The sequence below is a fragment of the Lagenorhynchus albirostris genome, chromosome 16, assembly GCF_949774975.1.
Source record: "Lagenorhynchus albirostris chromosome 16, mLagAlb1.1, whole genome shotgun sequence".
In the NCBI taxonomy this organism is placed as follows: Eukaryota; Metazoa; Chordata; class Mammalia; order Artiodactyla; family Delphinidae; genus Lagenorhynchus; species Lagenorhynchus albirostris.
The window spans coordinates 18,855,394-18,875,580 of NC_083110.1; the positions used below are offsets into that span (position 1 = coordinate 18,855,394).

The 20,187-nt window shown below is 39.1% G+C and overlaps 1 protein-coding gene across 1 annotated transcript; it reads right to left on the reverse strand.

The window, feature by feature from the left end:
• Positions 1–1,853: 1,853 nt before the first annotated feature.
• Positions 1,854–3,257, reverse strand: LOC132507177 (BUB3-interacting and GLEBS motif-containing protein ZNF207-like). The gene is given in 1 exon segment (XM_060126275.1): positions 1,854–3,257. A coding segment is annotated over 1 exon segment (1,248 nt). The 5' UTR covers positions 3,255–3,257; the 3' UTR covers positions 1,854–2,006.
• Between the last annotated feature and the right edge of the window lie 16,930 nt (positions 3,258–20,187).

Below are 20,187 nucleotides of genomic sequence, written 5' to 3' on the forward strand. Positions count from 1 at the left end.
AAGTCCATTCTCTACATCTGCGTCTTTTTGATGAGAGTTTTAATCATGAATGGATGTTGAATTCTGACAAATGCATTTTTTTTCTTCTTGTATTTGTTGGGATGCTGTCGTGAGTTTTCCCTTAGATTTGTTAATGTGGTGTATCACATTGATTGATTTGTGAGTGTTGAACCATCTATAGAATAAATCCCACTTGAATATGGTATGTGATCCTTTTATATAGCACTGGATTTGGTTTGCTAATATTTTGTTGAGGATTTTTACATCTGTATTCATCAGAGATATTGGCCTGTAATTTCCTTTTGTGTAGTGTCTTCGTCCGGTCTTGGATTCAAGGTAACGTAGCCTCATAAACTGAATTTGGGAGTGTCCCACCCTCTTCAATTTTTTGGAATAGTTTGAGACTAAAAGTTATTAGCTCTTCTTTATAAAGTTGGTAGAATTCCTCTGGACTATTTTTTTTCTGTGAGTCTTTTAAATTATTAATTCAATTTCATGTCTAGTTATCAGTCTGTTCAGACTGTCTCTTTCTTCCTGATTCAGTCTTGGCAGGTGGTACAACTTCTAGAAATTTGTCCATTTCTTCTAGGTTGTCCAGTTGGTTGGCATATAACTATTTGTAGTAATCCCATATGGTTTTTTTGGTATCTCTGTGGCATCAGGTGTTATTTTTCCTCTTTTATTTCTTATTTTGTTTGGCTTTTCTCTCTTTTCTTCTTTAGGCTGGCTAAAGGTTTATTTTGTTTGTCTTTTTAAAAACAAAGGTTTGATTTCATTGATTTTTAAAAATATTTCTGTATTTATTTACTTTCCAATCTTCATTTTTTCTCCCTTCTGCTGGGTTTGGGCTTTGTTTGTTCTTCTTTTTCTAATTCCTTTAGATGATAGATAGGCCTAGCATGTGATCTATCCTAGAGAACGTTCCATCTGCACTTGAAAAGAATGTGTATTCTGCTGTTTTTAGATGGAATGTCCTCAAATACCTATTCAGTCCACTCTATTGTGTCATCTAAAACTTTTTGATTTTCTGTCTGGATAATCTTTCCACTGATGTCAGTGGGGGTGTTGAATTCCCCCACTATTATTATGTAACTGTTAACTTCTCCCTTTTTGTCTTTTGGTATTTGCTTTATATATATAAGTCTTCCACTATTGGGTACATATATGTTATTGAGTATAATATCCTCTTCTTGTATTGATCCTTTTATCATCATATAATGCCCTTCTTTGTCTTTTGTTATAGACTTTGTTTTAGTCTATTTTATCTGAGATGAATATCACTGTCCCTAACTTCTTGTCATTTCTATTTGCGTGAAATATCTTTTTCCATTCTCTTACTTTTAGTCTGTGTGTGTCTTTAGTTCTGAAGTGAGTCTCTTTTAAGCAGTATAAGATCTACATTTTTTATTTCCCTTCCCCACATTTTGTGCTTTTGATGTCATATTATACATCTTCAAATTTATCCCTTTACTATGTATTTTAGTTATAGTTGCTTTTACAATTTTTTTCTTTCGTTCTTTGTACTAGCTTATTTAAGTGGTTAATCCTCAGCCTTTACTATATGTTTTTCGTTACTAGTGGGATTTTTCTGTTCCTGTGGATTCTTTCTTCTTGTTAATGCCTTTTATTTTCCACTCAGAGAAGACCCTTTAACTTTTCTCTAAAGTAGGTTTAACATTGATTAACTCTTTTAGTTTTTGCTTGTCTGAGAAGTTTATGTCTCCTTTAGTTCTAAATGATAATTTTGTTGGGTAGAGTATCCTAGGTTGCAGGTTTTTCCCTTTTATTTTTATTTTTTTAAAATTGCAACTTCAGGAAAAGTTCCTGCTTTATCATTCCAGATAAATTTTCGCATGTAAAATAAATGTCCAATAGTTCCTGGTATGTGGGAAGATAATGTTTGTTAAAGTCACAATGAAGCCTTATTGACAGAAGCTTGGCTATATAAACAGCACAAGTTGAGAAAAGGTTTAATCTCCAAACCTATTAGACTGGATGAAGTAAGATCAGTAACGGCCACCTTGCAACATTACAGGAGGTCTCATTCCTATCGGAGGTTGAGGAGGCCCACCTTGGTAAGGGGGCACCATTGGCAGTCCCTGCCCATACGGCAGCATAGCACTAGGAATATAACCTGGCATGCTCTGAGGTGGCATTGGGGGTCTCGTTCCTTGTTGCTGTGGGATGCCTGGCTGTGGTGGCCTCATACCTCCAATTGGTCCAATGGGTGGATTACCAATGGGAGCCTCTCCTGGTCAAGGAAGATTACGTTGATATTTAGGTAACTGTGCTCTTCTCTCTTCCAGCAATATATCCTCATCTGGATGGATCAACTTACTGGTTGCACTGGTCGTCATAAGTGTAGCAGGCTTACTTGTTATTGAAGCTGCTGGTTTAGCTGCAGTGCTATTTGTTGTACTAGTGGTTGAAGCTGTAGACTGTGTATATGCAGGGAATGTAGGCTTTGGGAGTTCTGTAGTTGTTGCAGGGGTACTATTTAAGGGCTTGAAATCTGTACCAACAGGCCTTTGGACAGCTGCCTGAGCCTGTCTCACACTGGGGAGAAGAGGCTTAGTAACTGGAGGCTGTGGAGCTGGAACTGTTGCTGTTGGTGTAGGTGGTCTGTAAAGAATATCTGGCGCTGAAACAGCCTGTGCTTGAGTCATTGGAGGAATTCCAGTACATGGAACAGGAGGGGGCGTACCTGGTGGCATACCAGGCATCAGAGGTGGTATTCCCGGTCCAGGTGGCATCATTCCACCCGTTGGCATCATTCCAGGTGGCATTCCCGGTGCTCCTGGAACTGGTGGTAGTCCTGGTTGTGCCATTGGGGGGATATAACCTTGCTGAGGTTGAACAGGCTGTGGTTGAAGTGAAGTTGAAGCTGCAGAGTCATCATCATCATATTCATCATAATCCTCTGGTTGCTTCTTTTTTTGACTCTCTGCTTGTGTTTTCTGTTCAAGAAGTCATCTTCTTTCATCCACGTCTTTTTTTGGAATACTTTCCATACCATATATTTCCAACTCTATGTCTGTTCTCCCAGGTATTGCATTTGGTACTGCATCTATGGTCTCTTTATGCACCTGCATGCAATGAATAGCTAAGCCAGGTCCTGTATACAGTTTCTTATGACATATATGACATTTAAAATGCTTTGCTTTTTGGTGCTGTATAAGGATCTTCTCATCATCAAAATCTCTATTACAATACCAGCACCATGGCTTCAGCTCCTGCTTCTTCTTGTGACCCATAACTACGCTCTACCGACAAAAAAAAAGGGAGGAGAAAACAAGCAGGAAAAACTAGCCGAAGAGTCGCTCACTCTTCCGACCCAACCGCCACCACCGTTGTCCCACAGGAAAACCAGGTTTTTCCCTTTTAGCACTTTCAATAATGATGCCTGTCCTTTCCAGCCTGCAAAGTTTCTGCAGAAAAATCAGCTTATAGCCTTATGGTGGTTCCTTTATATATGACTCTTTGTTTTTCTCTTGCTGCCTTTAAATTCTCTGTATCTTTAACTTTTGTTATTTTAAGTGCGATATACCTTTGTGTAGATCTGTTTGGACTCATCTTGTTTGGGATCCTCTGTGCTTCCTGGATTGCATAGCTGTTTTCTTCTAAAGTTTTATGAAATTTTCAGCCATATTTTCATCAAATATATTTTCAATCCCCTTCTCTCTCTCTTCACCTTCTGGGACCCCTATAATGTAAACGTTGGTATACTTGTTGTTGTTCCAGAGATCTCTTAAATTGATCTCATTAAAAAAAATTCCTTTTGCTGTTCTGATTGGATGATTTCCATTATTCTGTCTTCTGGATCACTTATGCATTAATCTGTATCACCTTCTCTGGTATTAATCCTTTCTCGTGTATTTTTTATTTCAGTTATTGTATTCTTCAATTCTGACTGATTAAAATTCCACTGTGTTCCTCTATTCTTTTTGCTAATTCAGTTAGCATTCTTTTTACTAATGCTTTGAATTCTTTATCTGATACATTATTTCTCATTATTTGTTTTTTCAGGGGTTCTTCTCTTGCTTTTTCAAATGAGACCAATTTCTCTTTCTTCTCATTTTGTTCAACTTTTTTGTCTCTAGAAAATTTGGTGAAACAGTTCCCTGTTTGAGATCTTGAGGGTGTGCCCTTATGTGGGAGCCTCCCTGTACAGTCTGCGTGTGTTGTGTGGCTTTGGTGGGAGAGTTGGATTTGATGTGAACGTAAGCCATGTCTTTGCTGTTTTGCTGGCAGCTATCATCTTGGTGGGAGGTGAGGTTGGAGAAGGGGGAGCCAGGGCTTGAACCAGATGCCAGCTGGGGCTTCCCCTCCTCTGCTCAGTGGCCATCATCACCCTATCGGGGGCAGGGGCCCATCCCTCGTTGCTGGAGCAGAAGCCCTGAATAACAGGTCTAAACTTTCTCTGTTCTCTTTAAGTGTGTGATCTCCCCACTGCTAGCACCAGCAAACTTCCCCCATAGGGGAGAAGTGCTGGGGCAAGTGGGGCCCATGGAAGCACTTGGTATGTGTTGGGGCATGGGCTGTGGTGCTCCGACCACATACAGAAGTCTGAGCTGCATGTGATGCACTGCCTATGCAAGTGCCAGTGCCTGAGTCAGCTGCCTATGACCTGCTCCACTCAGGTGCTACTTTGGGTCTGAGTCTCCTTTGTCCCTCACAGTTGATCTGTCGTCTTTGCCTCTGCTACCCCTGCCCTGGTTTGGAGCTGCACTGCAGTGCAGGCAGGGCCCATGTGGGCTCTTTGTATGTATCGAGGCACAGGCTGTGGCGGTTTGGCCACAGACAGAGTTTGGGCTACTTCTGATGCACTGCTTGTGCAAGCACCGGTAGTGGCTGCCCCAGCCCTGCTCAGATGCTGCTTCAGATTTGAGCTGCCTCTGTGTCACGTGCTTTTCCGTAGTCGTAGAGCTGTGATGTGAAGTAAACAGGCTGGAGCATTCCCTTGGCTCAGGTTTGGGCTCACGCTGGGGATGTCATGGGAAACGAGTCAGCCTCCTCAGCAGTTTCAATCTGTCCTCTTTGCCCTGTTTTGGGAGCAAACCAACTCATGTGTGCTCCTCGTGAGTGGACTCCAGGATTCCCACAGCCCTCCTGTTAGCCCCACTGACCCTCCAGGCAGCCAAGGGGACTAGCCTTCCCTGTGTTGGACCCCAGGACTGGGGTGCCCAATATGTGGCTGGAACCGCCCATTCCCTAGGGAGGAGCTCCACCTGTGTAATCTCCCTTTTCCTCTGTGTCCCCTCACAGGGGCACAGGTCCTGACATGATTGCTTCTCTTCCGTTCCTACTGATTGTGTGTGGACCCTTCTTATAACCTTGGTGTACAGAGTTTTTCTGCCAGTTTCCAGTGGGATTTGTTCCATATGCAGATGTATTTTTGATATGTTCCTATGGGGAGGTGAGTTCCACCTTTTCCTCTTCTGCCATCTTCATCTCCTCTCTCTCCCAAGTTAAACATTTTAAGAAACAGAAACTGACTTAGGATGGATTAAGCCTAAAAATATTGACAAGTTTATTGTAAGTACATTGGGCAGCTAAAATCAATGGGAGAGCTGGAATACCGGGAGAAATGGCCAGAACCACATCTCAGACCTGGGTTGATGTGGAAAATTCTTCTCCCTTCACTACCTCTGCCAGGAAGCAACCACCTAAGCCCTTGGTTTTTGCTGCATTTAGCTCCTGAGGCAAAGACCAGAATGCATGTATCGAGTGCTGTAGCCAAAGATAATGCCAGGGTCTAACTGCAGGAAAGTCTCATAAGCAAGTGCCTGGCAACTCGCTCTTTAAAGAGAGACGCTTTTCCCATGTCAAATCAGACGCTGAAAGTGTGAAAACCCTAAATATCAAGAGGCATTTAGATGCTAATTGTCAAAATGAAGGAAAATACCCATACAGGTAGAAAGTAAAGAAGCGACTGATACGAAAAGAAATAAAAGAGTTGATTGGGAAAATGGGTATTGAGAGATGGCAAGAGGAGATCTGAAATTAGTTTGGGGAGTGTTTGTGCTAAGGGACCAGGAAGATACACATACTTCGGTGGCAAGAAAATCATGACCTTTGGAGCCAAAGAGAAGGGAATTTAAATCCTTGTCTTGATGCATATTAGATGTATGTCTTAGTCAAGTTAGTCCAGGAACCTCAGTAAATTGGAGATAACGATATTAGTATGAAGATCAAATAAAATATGTAAAGATCTGTCATTCTGTCTACCATATGGTAGGTACTCAACAAACATTACCCACCCACCTATTCCCCCCAAAGCTTTAGGTTAAAAGCAATGAGGAAAGTCAGTACAAAGATTTCCATGTTGTTCTAGCATCTAATGTCCTGAATTCCTCAGGAGATGATGGTTAGTAAAGGAACAATAAGAGAATAAAATTTAGAGGTAAGTTTTGTTACTGGTAAGGGATAGACTCTTTTCTGGAACCTAGCTGGATCACAGGTTGCCCTATGGTTATCTTTAGTTTTCTCTCAACCAAGGTGCTGAAGACAGACTAGTCCTTGAACAGTCTTAGTGAGCAGGTGTACCCCCTGGATTTTCCTCTGCTTCTGCACCATTTCTGTCCAAGTAGATCTGGATTTCCATCCAGTCTTACCTTCTTCCTTCTTTTGAGTCCTTTCTGGAAGGAAAAAATAGGAAGCAGCCAATCTAAAGGGAATTCCAGTTAAAAGCATTAAGAGTCATAAAAGGTCTACAAAAGGGCCCAAATTCAAATATATTGATAAATATTAGCATCATCCTTGGGCAAGACAATTGTAAGTAGTGAGTTGATAGGACTGAGGTTTGTTTGAACTTAAAGGAATTCAAATTCAAATTGCTTATAACTCAAGCAAAGTGAAATATAAACGAAGGCAGATAGCTGTCAGGTTACAGATCCTAGCCTACATCTGGGGTTTCTTATCTTCTCAGAATCCTCTTGCCTCTGAGGAAACATGGGTTGGAAGACCCAAGGTGTGAAGACTTTCTGTTTTGAACTCAAGCAGCTTTACGTTGCATCTCTCATTCACACTGAGGTCACACAAGATATTATTTGAAAACAGGGCTGTGTGGCTAAAAAGGACATTTAGACTGTGATGCTCTTTTACGCAGATTTGCAAGACTCTCTCATCAGATTTATAGGAAGTGAAGACTACACTTTTCCCAAAGCACTTCCACATATAGTCTTTCAATGACCCTCTTAAGAACCTAGTGAGGAAAGCATATGACTTGAATATTGGTGATCAAGAATATAGCCACATATAATTTTCAGTCAATGGAATAAAACGATGATTTTTTGGAATGGTGAAAGAGAGATTACTATTTTCTTCACAGTCAGTGGTTTTTGCTAAGTCTCTAACAGGCTCATTCTGACCAGGAAAAATGGATTTGGGTTGGGAACATGGAATGTGAAATCAGTGTTTCAGGGGCATGGACTTTCACAGAGGCCTCTGCAATCACCATGTTCCTGGCTAGTAAAACCCACTGAAATTATTTTCTTGCTATAATGTGATTTACAACTTAAATGTGTTCTAGTAAATAGAGATGCTTCCACGGCTCTACCGCTTCCCACCCTTTTTGCCAGATCTCGGCACATCTGAGAAAAATTATGAGATCTCGTGTTAAAAGATCTAATGGTACATGAATTGTGTTTTCTCCTTATGTGTTGATGTGATGGGGAAAAACATGTCTCTAGAATTGGCTATTTCATTCTCAACGGCACCAGTTATTTAAAAGTGTCATTTGTATACAGACCCTGCAGCTACATCAGTGCAGCTGGAATTTAATTTAATCCATTTACTCATTTGTTCAGTTAACATTCAGTGAACACTGAATGGTACCTGTGGTTGAGCCACAATAATGGGAAAAGTTATGACAAAGGAGACAAGAATATACAATGGAGAAAAGACAGCCTCTTCAATAAGTGGTGCTGGAAAACTGGACAGCTACATGTAAAAGAAAGAAATTAGAACACTCCCTAACACCATACACAAAAATAAAGTCAAAATGGATTAAAGACCTAAATGTAAGGCCAGACACTATAAAACTCTTAGAGGAAAGCATAGGCAGAACCCTCTTTGACATAAACCACAGCAACATCTTTTTTGATCCACCTCCTAGAGTAATGAAAATTAAAACAAAAATAAACAAATGGGACCTAATGAAACTTAAAAGCTTTTGCACAGCAAAGGGGATCATAAACAAGATGAAAAGACAACCCTCAGAATGGGAGAAAACATTTGCAAATGAAGCAACTGACAAAGCATTAATCTTCAAAATATATAAGCAGGTCATACAGCTCAATATCAAAAAAACAAACTACCCAATCAAAAAATGGGCGGAAGACCTAAATAAACATTTCTCCAGAGAAGACATACAGATGGCCAACAAACACATGAAAAGATGCTCAACATCACTATTAGAGAAATGTAAATCAAAACTACAATGAGGTATTACCTCACACTGGTCAGAATGGCCATCATCAAAAAATCTACAAACAGGGCTTCCCTGGTGGCGCAGTGGTTGAGAGTCCGCCTGCCAATGCAGGGGACACGGGTTCGTGCCCCAGTCCGGGAAGATCCCACATGCTGCGGAGCGGCTGGGCCCGTGAGCCATGGCCGCTGAGCCTGCGTGTCCGGAGCCCGTGCTCTGCAATGGGAGAGGCCACAACAGTGAGAGGCCCGCGTACCGCAAAAAAAAAAAAAAAAAAAAAAAAACTATAAACAATAAATGCTGGAGAGGGTGTGGAGAAAAGGGAGTCCTCTTGCACTGTTGGTGGGAATGTAAATTGATACTGCCACTGTTGAAAACAGTATGGAGGTTCCTTAAAAAACTAAAAATAGAACTACCATATGACCCAGCAATCCCACTACTGGGCATATACCCAGAGAAAACCATAATTCAAAAAATCACACACACCCCAATGTTCATAGCAGCACTGTTTACAATAGCCAGGACATGGAAGCAACCTAAATGTTCATCGACAGAGGAACGGGTAAAGAAGATGTGGTATATATATATACAATGGAATATTATTCAGATGTAAAAAGGAATGAAATAGGGTCATTTGTAGAGAGGTGGATGGACCTAGAGACTGTCATACAGAGTGAAGTAAGTCAGAAAGAGAAAAGCAAATGTCATAATAATGCATATATGTGGAATCTAGAAAAATGGTATAGATGATCTTAGTGGCAAAGCAGAAATAGACACACAGACGTAGAGAACAAATGTGTGGGTACCAAGGGGGAAAGGGGTGGGGTGGGAGGAATTGGGAGATTGGGATTGACACATATACATTATTGATATTATGTATGAAATGGACAACTGATGGGAACATGCTGTATAGCACAGGGAATTCACCTAGTGCACTATGGTAACCTAAATGGGAGGGGATATCTGTATGTGTATAGCTGATTCATTTTGCTGTGCAGTGGAGGCTAACACAACATTGTAAAGCAGCCATACTCCTATAAAAATTAATTTAAAAAATAATGGGAAACGTTAATGGATGTGTAGAGCTTTCTATATATAAAGCATTGTTTTAAGTGCTTTTATATACATTATTTGTTTAATTCTTTTACAAATCTAAGCAATAAGTACCCAATTTACAGATGAGGTAACATAGGTACAGAGATATGAAATAATTCAAACTTGGGTTGTCACACTCAGAGTTCTCACTTCTAACCATTGTACAGCCCTTCCTCAGAGTCCCTGTGGGGAAAGCATCTGTCTCATCTGATCGTCTTCCTGTCTACTCCAGTGAAAGCCCATCCAGGATAGACGCCCTAACCAGGTACTAACCAGATATCTATGAGCTATTTGATATCTTCACTTTAGTAATCAATGGAGATCATACATACACAGATGGGGGTGTGTGTGTGTACATATATATATATATATGTATATGTATATATGAACTAATGGAGATTTTAATATCTATGCATATAGAAATGATGTTTTACGTATATGATGGACGTTATATATAGAAGGATTATATGTATATAAATGGAGCTTATTATGTATATATATGTAATTACAAATTTCCTGCATCTTCTCCTCTTCCTCCCTCCCTCTCGTCTCTTTTCCTCTAAAATATCTCATAATAAATGACAAAGGAGCCATTCCCTTTCGGACCTCCCATTGTAAATTCTTCCTAAGGATGAATAACTCGACCTCGAATTCCTCCCGTAATGTGTGAGTTTCAGAGAGGGACTGGAAATCCCATTTCTAACCCACCTGCGAGAGGAAGAGCCTTTGTGCAGGGGTGAGATGGGGAGTCGGTTTAGACAGGACAGAGCCCTGAGCAGAGGAAGGGGTCCAGAGCGGAGGCTGTGACTCACACAGACAATTTGTAGCTGAGGAGTTAGTGCCTTCTATTTGGTTTGAAGTATTTCCGTCATATTCAGTAAAATGGATGGCAGAAATAGAAGCCCATGTACTTTGTCCATTTGTAAGAATGCAGCCTAGGGTCATACATACTCTCCCTCCCTCCCATGTCAAGGTGCCATGAGGGCCAGCGGCCTGGGGCTGGAACAGGGGCTCTGAGCGACGGCTGAGCTTCCTTGAGGAGCGCAGCCACGGAGCCGGGCTCTTGCCTTGCTGGCCTTTTGGGGAATCCTGAGGGCAGGATTTGTCTCGGCCCTTCATTGTCTCCCCCACCATTTCCACCTGGAACCTGGCTGCGTCTCCGACTTCCTGTCCCCCCAAACCAACCTGCACGTTCTCCACTAGCCTGCTTTCACACGCTGTGCGCGGGGGCCCCGGCCCACAGACAGGAGCTTTGCACCTACTATTAACTGTGTTTTCAACACTCTTCCCATCCCGCTTCACCTGCTGAAACTCTACTTATTCCTTTGATTTCAGCTTAAGGCTCACTTTCTCAGACCAGCCTTTCCAGATTGTCCTAATTCTGCCAAAAGCCCTTCATTTTAGCCTCATGGCACCTGTGTGTCTCTTATGTGGCCATTGTCAAAGATACAGTTTTACACTTTTGGACCCGTTATTTAATTAACTCCTAGTGTCTCTGCTCATCTTTAAATCCTTGATGAAGGAAGATTGTTTTTACTGACCAGCACCTAGAAAAATATCCAGCCCACGGGTATACGTACCTGTTGGCTGGATGAGTATGTCAGCTACTCTCTGCCATTCCCTGGCATGCTATGCTCTCCTGCTCTAGGCTTTTCTTTCTCCCTGGCCCTCCTATAAAGAAGCTTTCAGAAGTCTGTTCTGTGTGTGTTTAATCTTGAAGCTTATAAACTGTATACATAATAATAATGGTTAAATTTTATATTGTGTTTACCTTGTGCCAGGCATCCTTCAAAAGTACTTTACTTACATTCGTTCATTCAATACTCATAGCCATCCTGTGTGGCAGGTTCTATCTCATTTCATTGAATATGAGGGACGTTGATTGTAAAACACATCATTGTTTTGTCAGTCGAACTCTGAAACGTCATCTCTCTCTTTTCACCATGGGGCCATCTTGCCACACAAAGAGTCACACACCTGGGCTGTTTCTGCATTTCTTAAATCAGATACAGCCATCCCAGCAGATCTCAGAGGCCACGTGAAGTCACAGGATAAACACGGTGCCACCTACTTGACTATCACTGTTTGACAGGAAAATGTTAAATTGCCTTTATAGTAAAATATACTTTATTAAAATAAATAAGGATATATTAAATAGTAGAATGCAAAATGTATCCACGTTTTAGATAGAACTTAAAACCTGTGATTGTTTATGTTTGATGCTTTATAGTTTATTTTGAAAATACTCTTTTAATTCCTAATGCTATCATTTCGCCCAGGCACTTGTTTATATCACACAGGATTATTGCAACTGATGTTTCCTATTCACTTTCCTTACTCTGAATACCAACCCTGCATTTCACTGTCTAACTAGTCATCTTACAACTCTGCTTGTATTAGAGAACTTGTTTGCTAGGAGATATGAGTATTGTCCCCATTTACAGATTAAAGCTTTAGCACCTTTGCCTGACATTGAGATCCTCTGTGACTTAACCCATTCGTGTCTTTCTGAGCTCCTTTCCCAATGGGGTCATCTAGAACTCTTTGCTTCAGCCAGTTGACCCCCATGTGTGACGTTCTCATTCCTGTGTTTGTGACTTGGGTCATGTCCATCCTCCTGGAATGTTATCTTCCTTCATCCTGCTGAACTCTACTCTCCTATTAAAACCTCTATAAAGGTCCCCCTTGAGTCCTGAAACTTGCATTGCTTTCTTGTACCCTGGGTGAGATTGCCACGAGCTGTGTTTTTATTTCTCTTCCTCTGCTATTTACTTTAATTAACTTGATGAGTCCATGTCTTGATTCTAAAACATTCATGCTTCTTTCTGTCACCCATAGCACCTTTGCATATAACAGTCCTTCAAGAAATATTTTTGACTGTTGAATAAACAAATGAGTGAGAAACAGCCCATGGCTTTTCCGCATCAGTGACTTTCATTTATCTAGGGCGGCAGTGATGGTTTTGGAAGAGTAACACGGAGAATTAGGAGTTTTCAAATCCTGTCCTTGACACTAGTTACTGTCTCTGTAAACTTGAGGATCAGAAGCAGAAACATCAGTAGAGCCAATGGTATTCCGTGCCCACCCTGTAGTATGTGTTCAGTCTTAGAAAAATTATTGGTTCTTTTCATAAAGTCTTAAGCTAGAGAACAGTTCTTTAACTACACAGACATTATTTAAAAAACTTAATGTCCATATTGAACAAAAAAATGCCACTTAAACTGAAAATTTAATTCTATCCCATATGGTCTATGTTACTTGTGTTCATACGGTAGTTTGTGAAAGTACCCTCCCAAATTGTAGTACATATAAGTGAAAGAGAGTAGGAATGAAGGTAATACCTAGACTAGTGGTTAGACTACTCAGCAATTCATTACCTTCCCTTTTTTGTTCCCACTCAAGACACATACCACCAAAGATAAACGCCAAATGCATAAACAGTTCTTTCAGTTTTATTGCTTTAACATACATAGTTTAATTATCAGTTGAGCAAATTATTAACAAACTACAGTGACATGAGTTGAAATAAATATTGTTTCAAATAATACTGCATAATTTCAAAACAAACCCAGTGTTACATGCGTGAAAAAATTGAGAACACAATGAAAAAAAATTTTTGATTCAGTTAAGCACAAAAGGAATGCAGAATCCCAAACAAGGAATATCTGACCTTCTATGTCAATGTCGTGAGGGTATTAAAGAGCTTTATCTATTCCTGGATAAATAATTCATTTTTATTGATTGGTGAAATTGACTTTAAGGATAAATAATGACCAGAAAGCTCTACAAGTGCTTTTGCCAAAGTTTATCTATGGCCAAACCATAAACCTACTTTGAATTGGCAGTTACTAGAGTGGATGCTTCACTCAGCCCCATTCTGCCTTCTGCACAGCAGGGTGAGGTGTAGAAGCCAAGGTACTGATAGTTTGAAACACCTCAAATGCCACTGAACTTAAGTTCTCAAGATATTGCTGCAATAAACATGACTATTATCAGCTGCTTGCTTTTACTTAATCTCAGGCTGTCAGCTTAAATCTCCCTTCATCCTGATTTACAATGTGCATGCTACCTTCGGAAATGTCACTAAGTTTAAAATGTCGAAGTTGTTGCCTGTAAAAGTACATGAGGTAAAGTAAGTGAATTTTTTTTTTTTTTTTGCCAAGTCAGTATGGAACTAAAACGTAATCAAAATGGAAAGCAGGGGCATCTGGAAATCTTTCACTGGAAGTTTTAATTCATATTTAATCACCCAAAAACTTGCTCAAGAAAATTTTGTTTCATTTTTTAAAGTCCCAACTATTAGGTACTAAATTGGGCATAACATATGTCTACTTCTGTTTTCAGGGAGTTGTTAGTCATGGATAGCAAAGAAAAATTATTATGCTGTCATTCAGGGCCAATGAAATTTTCTTTGGAGGAATTTTACCACACAAGGACAATTTTCAAAATCAGTCAGAAGCACAGCTTAACGCTGCAAGACAGTTGCTGAAATTCTCATATCTCATTGTATACCAGCACATAAAAATAGTTATAATGGTATAAGATTCAGCAAGCAATGGAATACTATCTCTACAGTATTTTCAAAATTAATTTTATGTTTAAAGCTTAAGGAAGAAGAAAAGTTCTGTGTAACTGAGAGTGTGAACTAACCTCTCAGACTTGCCCCTTTGCCTTATGAATAAACACTCCAATCCAGATTTGATGTTAGAAGCCCAGACTTGTCAGTCTTAGCTAGACTATCACTGAATATCACAGAGAGGTTCAGATAATTCATAAAGATGGGAAACTGATGGACATGTTGAGGGCTGGCCTGGGACTACATAATACATGGTTGTCTGAATAGAAAAAGTAATCTGCCGGCTTTGAACTATTGATATAATTATTGAAAGGGGACTTCAAGATGTTTAGAGATGCTACGTATCTTTAAGACCAAATACCCAGAACAAGAAATAAGCATTCTTCTTGAAAATGCAAAGGAAAGAAAACTTTATAACTAAAAAATACCTCATTTGGAATGAAAACACAGGACATAAGTAGAATTAGTATTTTGCTAATACCATTTAAGTGGCGGTTGTATATATCCTACATTGAAGAGATTTTTAGAGGTGGTTGTTAGAAACCTGAGCCTGTCAGAAGGAGTTTCCCTCCGGAGCTTCCTTTTATGACAGTTGGCAGCTGGCACCATCATGACTGCCACGCACCCAAAATTGAAGACCCCAAATAAATACATTCCCAGTTTAAGGAAACATTTCTGGCCCTAAGACAGATTAGAAAGTCATTTAACTACCCCAGGCCTGAGATAGGGAGGTCTGTTCAGCAACATGGGCAAGAGGGAGAGTCTAGACTTCAGTTGTCTCTAGGAAGAAGGACCATGTACAGTTAAAGGACTAAATTTGCTTACAGTCAGACACATACTATATACATTGTTACCTCTATAAAGAAGGAAACATACATTTCCTATGGTTCAGTCAGTGTGGAATACAAAGAAACTTTAGCTTATTTCAATAATCCTTGGCCCATCCTCCCTGGGATATATAATTTTAAACACACACTAGCAGTAAAGAAGGAAAGAAATGGTGTCAACAAATTGTTTTCACCAGTCAATGCTAAAGATGGATTTTAAACAGGCATCTCCATGGAAGATTTCACCTCTGTGGAAGTGAAAGTAATTTGGTGTTTTCATCTGATTTCAGATCACGTAGATGAAATATTCACTCCTCATATATCTGATATTTTTATTCAATTATTAGAGGTTATAACATTCAGCTGATTACTTATGTACCTGCTTTTTATTTGCTTTGAGTGATGTAGGCATGGATTTATATACCATATATATTTAAGTTTTGATCCTTTTGCTCTTACATAGGAAGCCAGCCAGCATTTGAAATGTGCATCTCATTTTCAACTAAAAAATCCAATCCCATTTTCCAGGAAATCTGGATGGTGTGGTGGCTAAAAGTTCAGACTCGAGAGTGCAACCAAATTTTAAGGCCAGTGAGTTTTCATGCAAGATCCGTCTCCTTAGTTTCTTTTTCTAAGGAATAGAGCTGATAATGTTTATCTCCTAGGGTTATTGAAAAAATTAAATAAGGTAATAGCGTTCAACACAGAGTCTGCCCATAAGGGCAAGAGTCACTGTTTGTTTTGTTATCTGGTATATCCTAAGAACCTAGAGCAGTGCCTGGAACATCGAAGTTGCTCAAAAGATATTTGTTAAATATATAATATCCTGATTAACTCTGATACTGGGGGGAATTTCACCCACCAACGTGCTAAAAAATTGGCTGAATTTCAATTTCTCATCTTGCAAACAATATCACTAAATGATCCTCAAAAGTTATATAGTTTGTCCTCTGCCCTGACACGACTTCACCCAAACTGCCAAAGATAAGTGCCCTATCCTATCCTTAAAATCTTCCTCAGGAGAAGGCTGCCTAATCTTCATAGAACTCAAAACTCTTCCTCCCTCTGGTATAAAAGTTACCTGCTTCTGCAACTACCTTTCTTATTCCCTCCTCTACCTCTGTCACTTTCTTACCCACTTTCTTTTAGAACTGCTCTGTATTTACTGCTTTCTTCCCCCTCCAACTTGTTAAATTCATTTTGAAGTTCATTCCTTGGGTTTTGTTCTCCTAAACCAGTGGGGACTCTTGGATTCTAGAAGCCAGCCTGCAGCCATGAAACATCTCATCCCAGGATCTACATAAAGGCCAGCCCTACAAACCATCTATTGTCTGTAGGTGGGATTCTGGTAAGGTTGGGTTCCATTTGGAAGCGGTTCTCTCAGTTAGTATAATCTTCTTTTGAAGTGTTCAGGAATAAGTCCTGTCTATCTTGGTAGGGGAAGAAAATTCACATGTAAAATGATTAATACAGGAAATCAATTCTTTCTTTTGCTTTAATAGAAAATGTTTCTTGTTCATGTAAATTAGTTAAAATGGCAAAAGAATGCATTAAAAATTTTAATCCTTCTCTCTTTCAGATGTCTAGGATAGTGTTAAAACCTTGATTACCTCTTTAGTTGCATACACCTGGTTTTAGTAACATCCACATTTTTCTATCCTAATAGACCCAAAGAACCAAAATGAAAACTTTAAACTACTTTGTGTGTAGACTCTTCTGTCATTAGGCCTGGCTTATTTGGCAGTAACATGCAAAATATTTACTAATATTAAAGATATTATAGGGAAAGAGAGTTATGACAAAAAATGCGATAGGGTTTTTGTCCGATTAAGTGTTGTTTTCTGGTATGTGACATATAAATGAAAATGATAAATAAATATAAATTTTTAAGGTTGCAGACCTTTTTCTAGTTGACTTAAAAAGAATTATTAAAATAATATGGAAGTTACAGTCTTTTAACTGGATGCCCCTAAATTTTCTGATGCAGTCAAACAGAAGTATTTCTGACTTTCCAAAAAGAAAAATGGCTGTTTGATACCTAAATATGCAATAAGCAGACTGTCTTAACAAAAGACAGGCAGACAAAAGAAAGTACAGATTTTACTCAACTTGATACTCTGGCGCTTGCTTTGCTAACCTAGAGAATTACTTACAGTGAAGGTGAAACAGGCTGGCAGCTCTGCAAGGACTTCACTAGAGAAAGGTAAATATCACCAGGAAAAGTCTCGATCTCACTCTACTCATTCTGCCACTGTACAGAAATATGTATCCATGGGAACCACAGTGCCTAGCATGGAAGTGTTCATTTGACACCGAAAAAGATAAGAATGTTTTCTGGAATAGAAAAAAAAAAAAAAAGAAAAAAGATAATGGCATTGGGAATTAAAATTAATAATTTTAACTAGAATGCTACAGAATGTATTAATCAACTGATATGTGGGATGGTCTCCTAAGGGGATGAGAGATGAGCGAGAGAGATTTTGGACTAAGAGGGAAGGACATTATTTGGGGGTAATTGATCGGGATGAGCAGGCCTGCTGCATCATTCTGGTAGCAAACTGTCAGCAGTTTATAGGAAGATACGGAGCTCAGGGATGGTGAGATGAAAAGACCACCCTGAATGTGAAGGTGTAGGAAGTCACTGGAAATACTTTCTGTGTTGTCAGACATTAGTCTTTTCAGCCACTCATTAAATTTGAGGAGTACTAATTATTAGGTTTGAGGCCCAGATTGGGCACTTAACGGTGTGTTCACAATTTTAAATATCTTGCTTTACTGTGACTTGAAAACTGAGCTCTCTGAAGATGTTAAGTGTGCAAGGATGTCAGCCTGACGACGCGGGCCTTTCTATAGAGTTGTGGAGGTACTTACCCCTCATACAGAAGGAATTTTATGGGGAACGTATATGCTATCTTAATACTGATAAATTCAGAGATTTGCAAAGACCAGAAGGCAATTTTAAGAATATTGTATTTTCTAATACATTCAGTTTTCGTTCATGTCATAAGACAAGCAGAAAGGGAATAATTAACAAATTTCCTTAGAAGTTTAGTGTTTGAATTTTTTTCCAGACTCATTCATTTAGTCCATTAGAAAGAAGGAAATATTTTAAGCCATTAATTTCCACTTGTGATAAGTAAAAGGGAAAGATTTATATTTATCACCTTTCCTATTTAATGGAAACCTTCCAGTTTTTCTAACTAAAAAATCTTGAGTGGATTCACAGATATTTTCTAACTTATCATTCTGATTTCAGTCTAATGTTTGCCAGTGATGCTGGTGGCTAACCAGGACGGAACTGCTATCCTTCAAAGGTGATATAAACCCTCTCCTCCCTCCCAAAGATTTTTTTTCCTTCATAAATTAACATAACTCAATTTCACTAAAAGAGAAAGGTGAGTTTTGATTAGCAAGATAAAGCAAAAGTATCATTAGAAGAAGCACCAATCTCTGTGATGCAATTTCAAAAGATGCATAGATGGGCCACCAAGCAATCACTCTCATTAAGAAATTTCTGTCATTCCCCTGCCAGAAGAAGGGCTTAGTTATAAATATATACACCACCTTCATACTTACTGATTAGATTCATTTAACTAGGTTTTATAATGGGAGGATTTGTTAATATATTTGCTGCTAATTTTTCTTCTAAGTATTATACTATTAGCGGGTTTGAATTGAATTAAATCCTGAAATGCTGCCCACTGCAGGAATTGAGTCAGGTGGACAGATGTCCTTCTCAGCTCTGTACATCTTGTTCTTATTGCACCTCTGATTACTGCACCAGACTTTACTCCTGGGACATTCTCCAAGTTAATGTTTTTTTTTTAAATTAAGTTTTGCTTAATTATAGTTGTTTGCTTTGAGCTAAGCTGGAAATCCCTGTGCTTTGAAGAGGAGGACTTGTTCACATCTCATTTTTAAAGAGTCATTTTCTTAAGACAGATACAGAGGTTATTTGATAAGTGTATAATTTCAAATTAGTTATGCTCTTTTGGCATCGAGCGCTGCATTCTAAACTCTAACCTGTGGAAAGCGGATGTAGAATTAAACAGACATTAGATTTTGTAAATGAGACTCTTACGATTCTTGAGCATGTGGCTTTAGGAACTAAGATATACTAGTAGTTTGGTAATTTTTTAAGAAATTATTTTCTCAACTAAATTGTAAATTCACACTTCTACCTGACAAAAGGAAGTGTCATAGAGGTAACTCCTGTAATGTCTATCTTAGAACAGAAAATGATGGTAGCATGTCAACAAAAGAAATTCCCTGTTTTGCCTCAGTTAGCTAGCGAGTCCTGGACAGTATAATTATCTGGATTCTCTAATTCCTTTCTGCACTGCCTTTTCTTTTAGGGAGTGGACTCTGTCCAGAATAATATTGATCGTGGGCCAGTGCACACTGCAAGAGAGGCAGGAGCGTATTGCTTTCACTCTTAGAAAGTGTATGTATCAATGCTGAGCCCAGGTAACCTAGCATTCTGGAAGAACAATATAACATATTACAATGAAAAGTTTACATTTTCCCCATAATTTATTAACATATTGACCGATTAAATCCCTTTCCCATACCATTTTGTTCAACATACTCCCATACCATTTTGTTCAACGTACCACACACATCATGCTCTCAACCTTTATGCCTTCTTATGTTTCACACATTCTTTTACCCAAACCGGCCATTCTAACATCAGCTGATGTTGCATGTTTAAACTTTACCTAGTCAAACTAAGATGACATGGCTGTTGAAACAGTTCATTGATGGAAACGTTTTACAAGGTGAAGTTACGATGTGGGTATAATTTTGATAAAGTAGAATAGGAAATTCATGTTTAAAATCCTGTGAATGGGAACTCTATGCATGAGAAAAGGTAAAACTGAAACTTAACTCCTCCAGAGACAGACAGACAGAAAGAAGTAGAAAGAGAGAAGCAACGCACTAGACTCTGAAACTATTATAAAGCGCATTATGAACTCAATTCGGCATCAGCACAATGACTGCAGTTATCAAATGACCTCAGACTTCTATTTTAAAAAATGTTATTAAAATCACTCCAGCTTCATTGCCACTAACTCTACTTCAGAGTTCAGCGGTACCACACACATTTTTTGAGTTGTATTTTACTCAATGACAAAAAATATTTTTCAAACTGGCCTTTTCCTTTTAATTATACTTGCAAGGTGATACAAACAGAGTCATGCAGAACTCCTTGCATTTCTGTTATCAGTCATAACTCGCTTGGGGATAGAGTTAAATGCCCA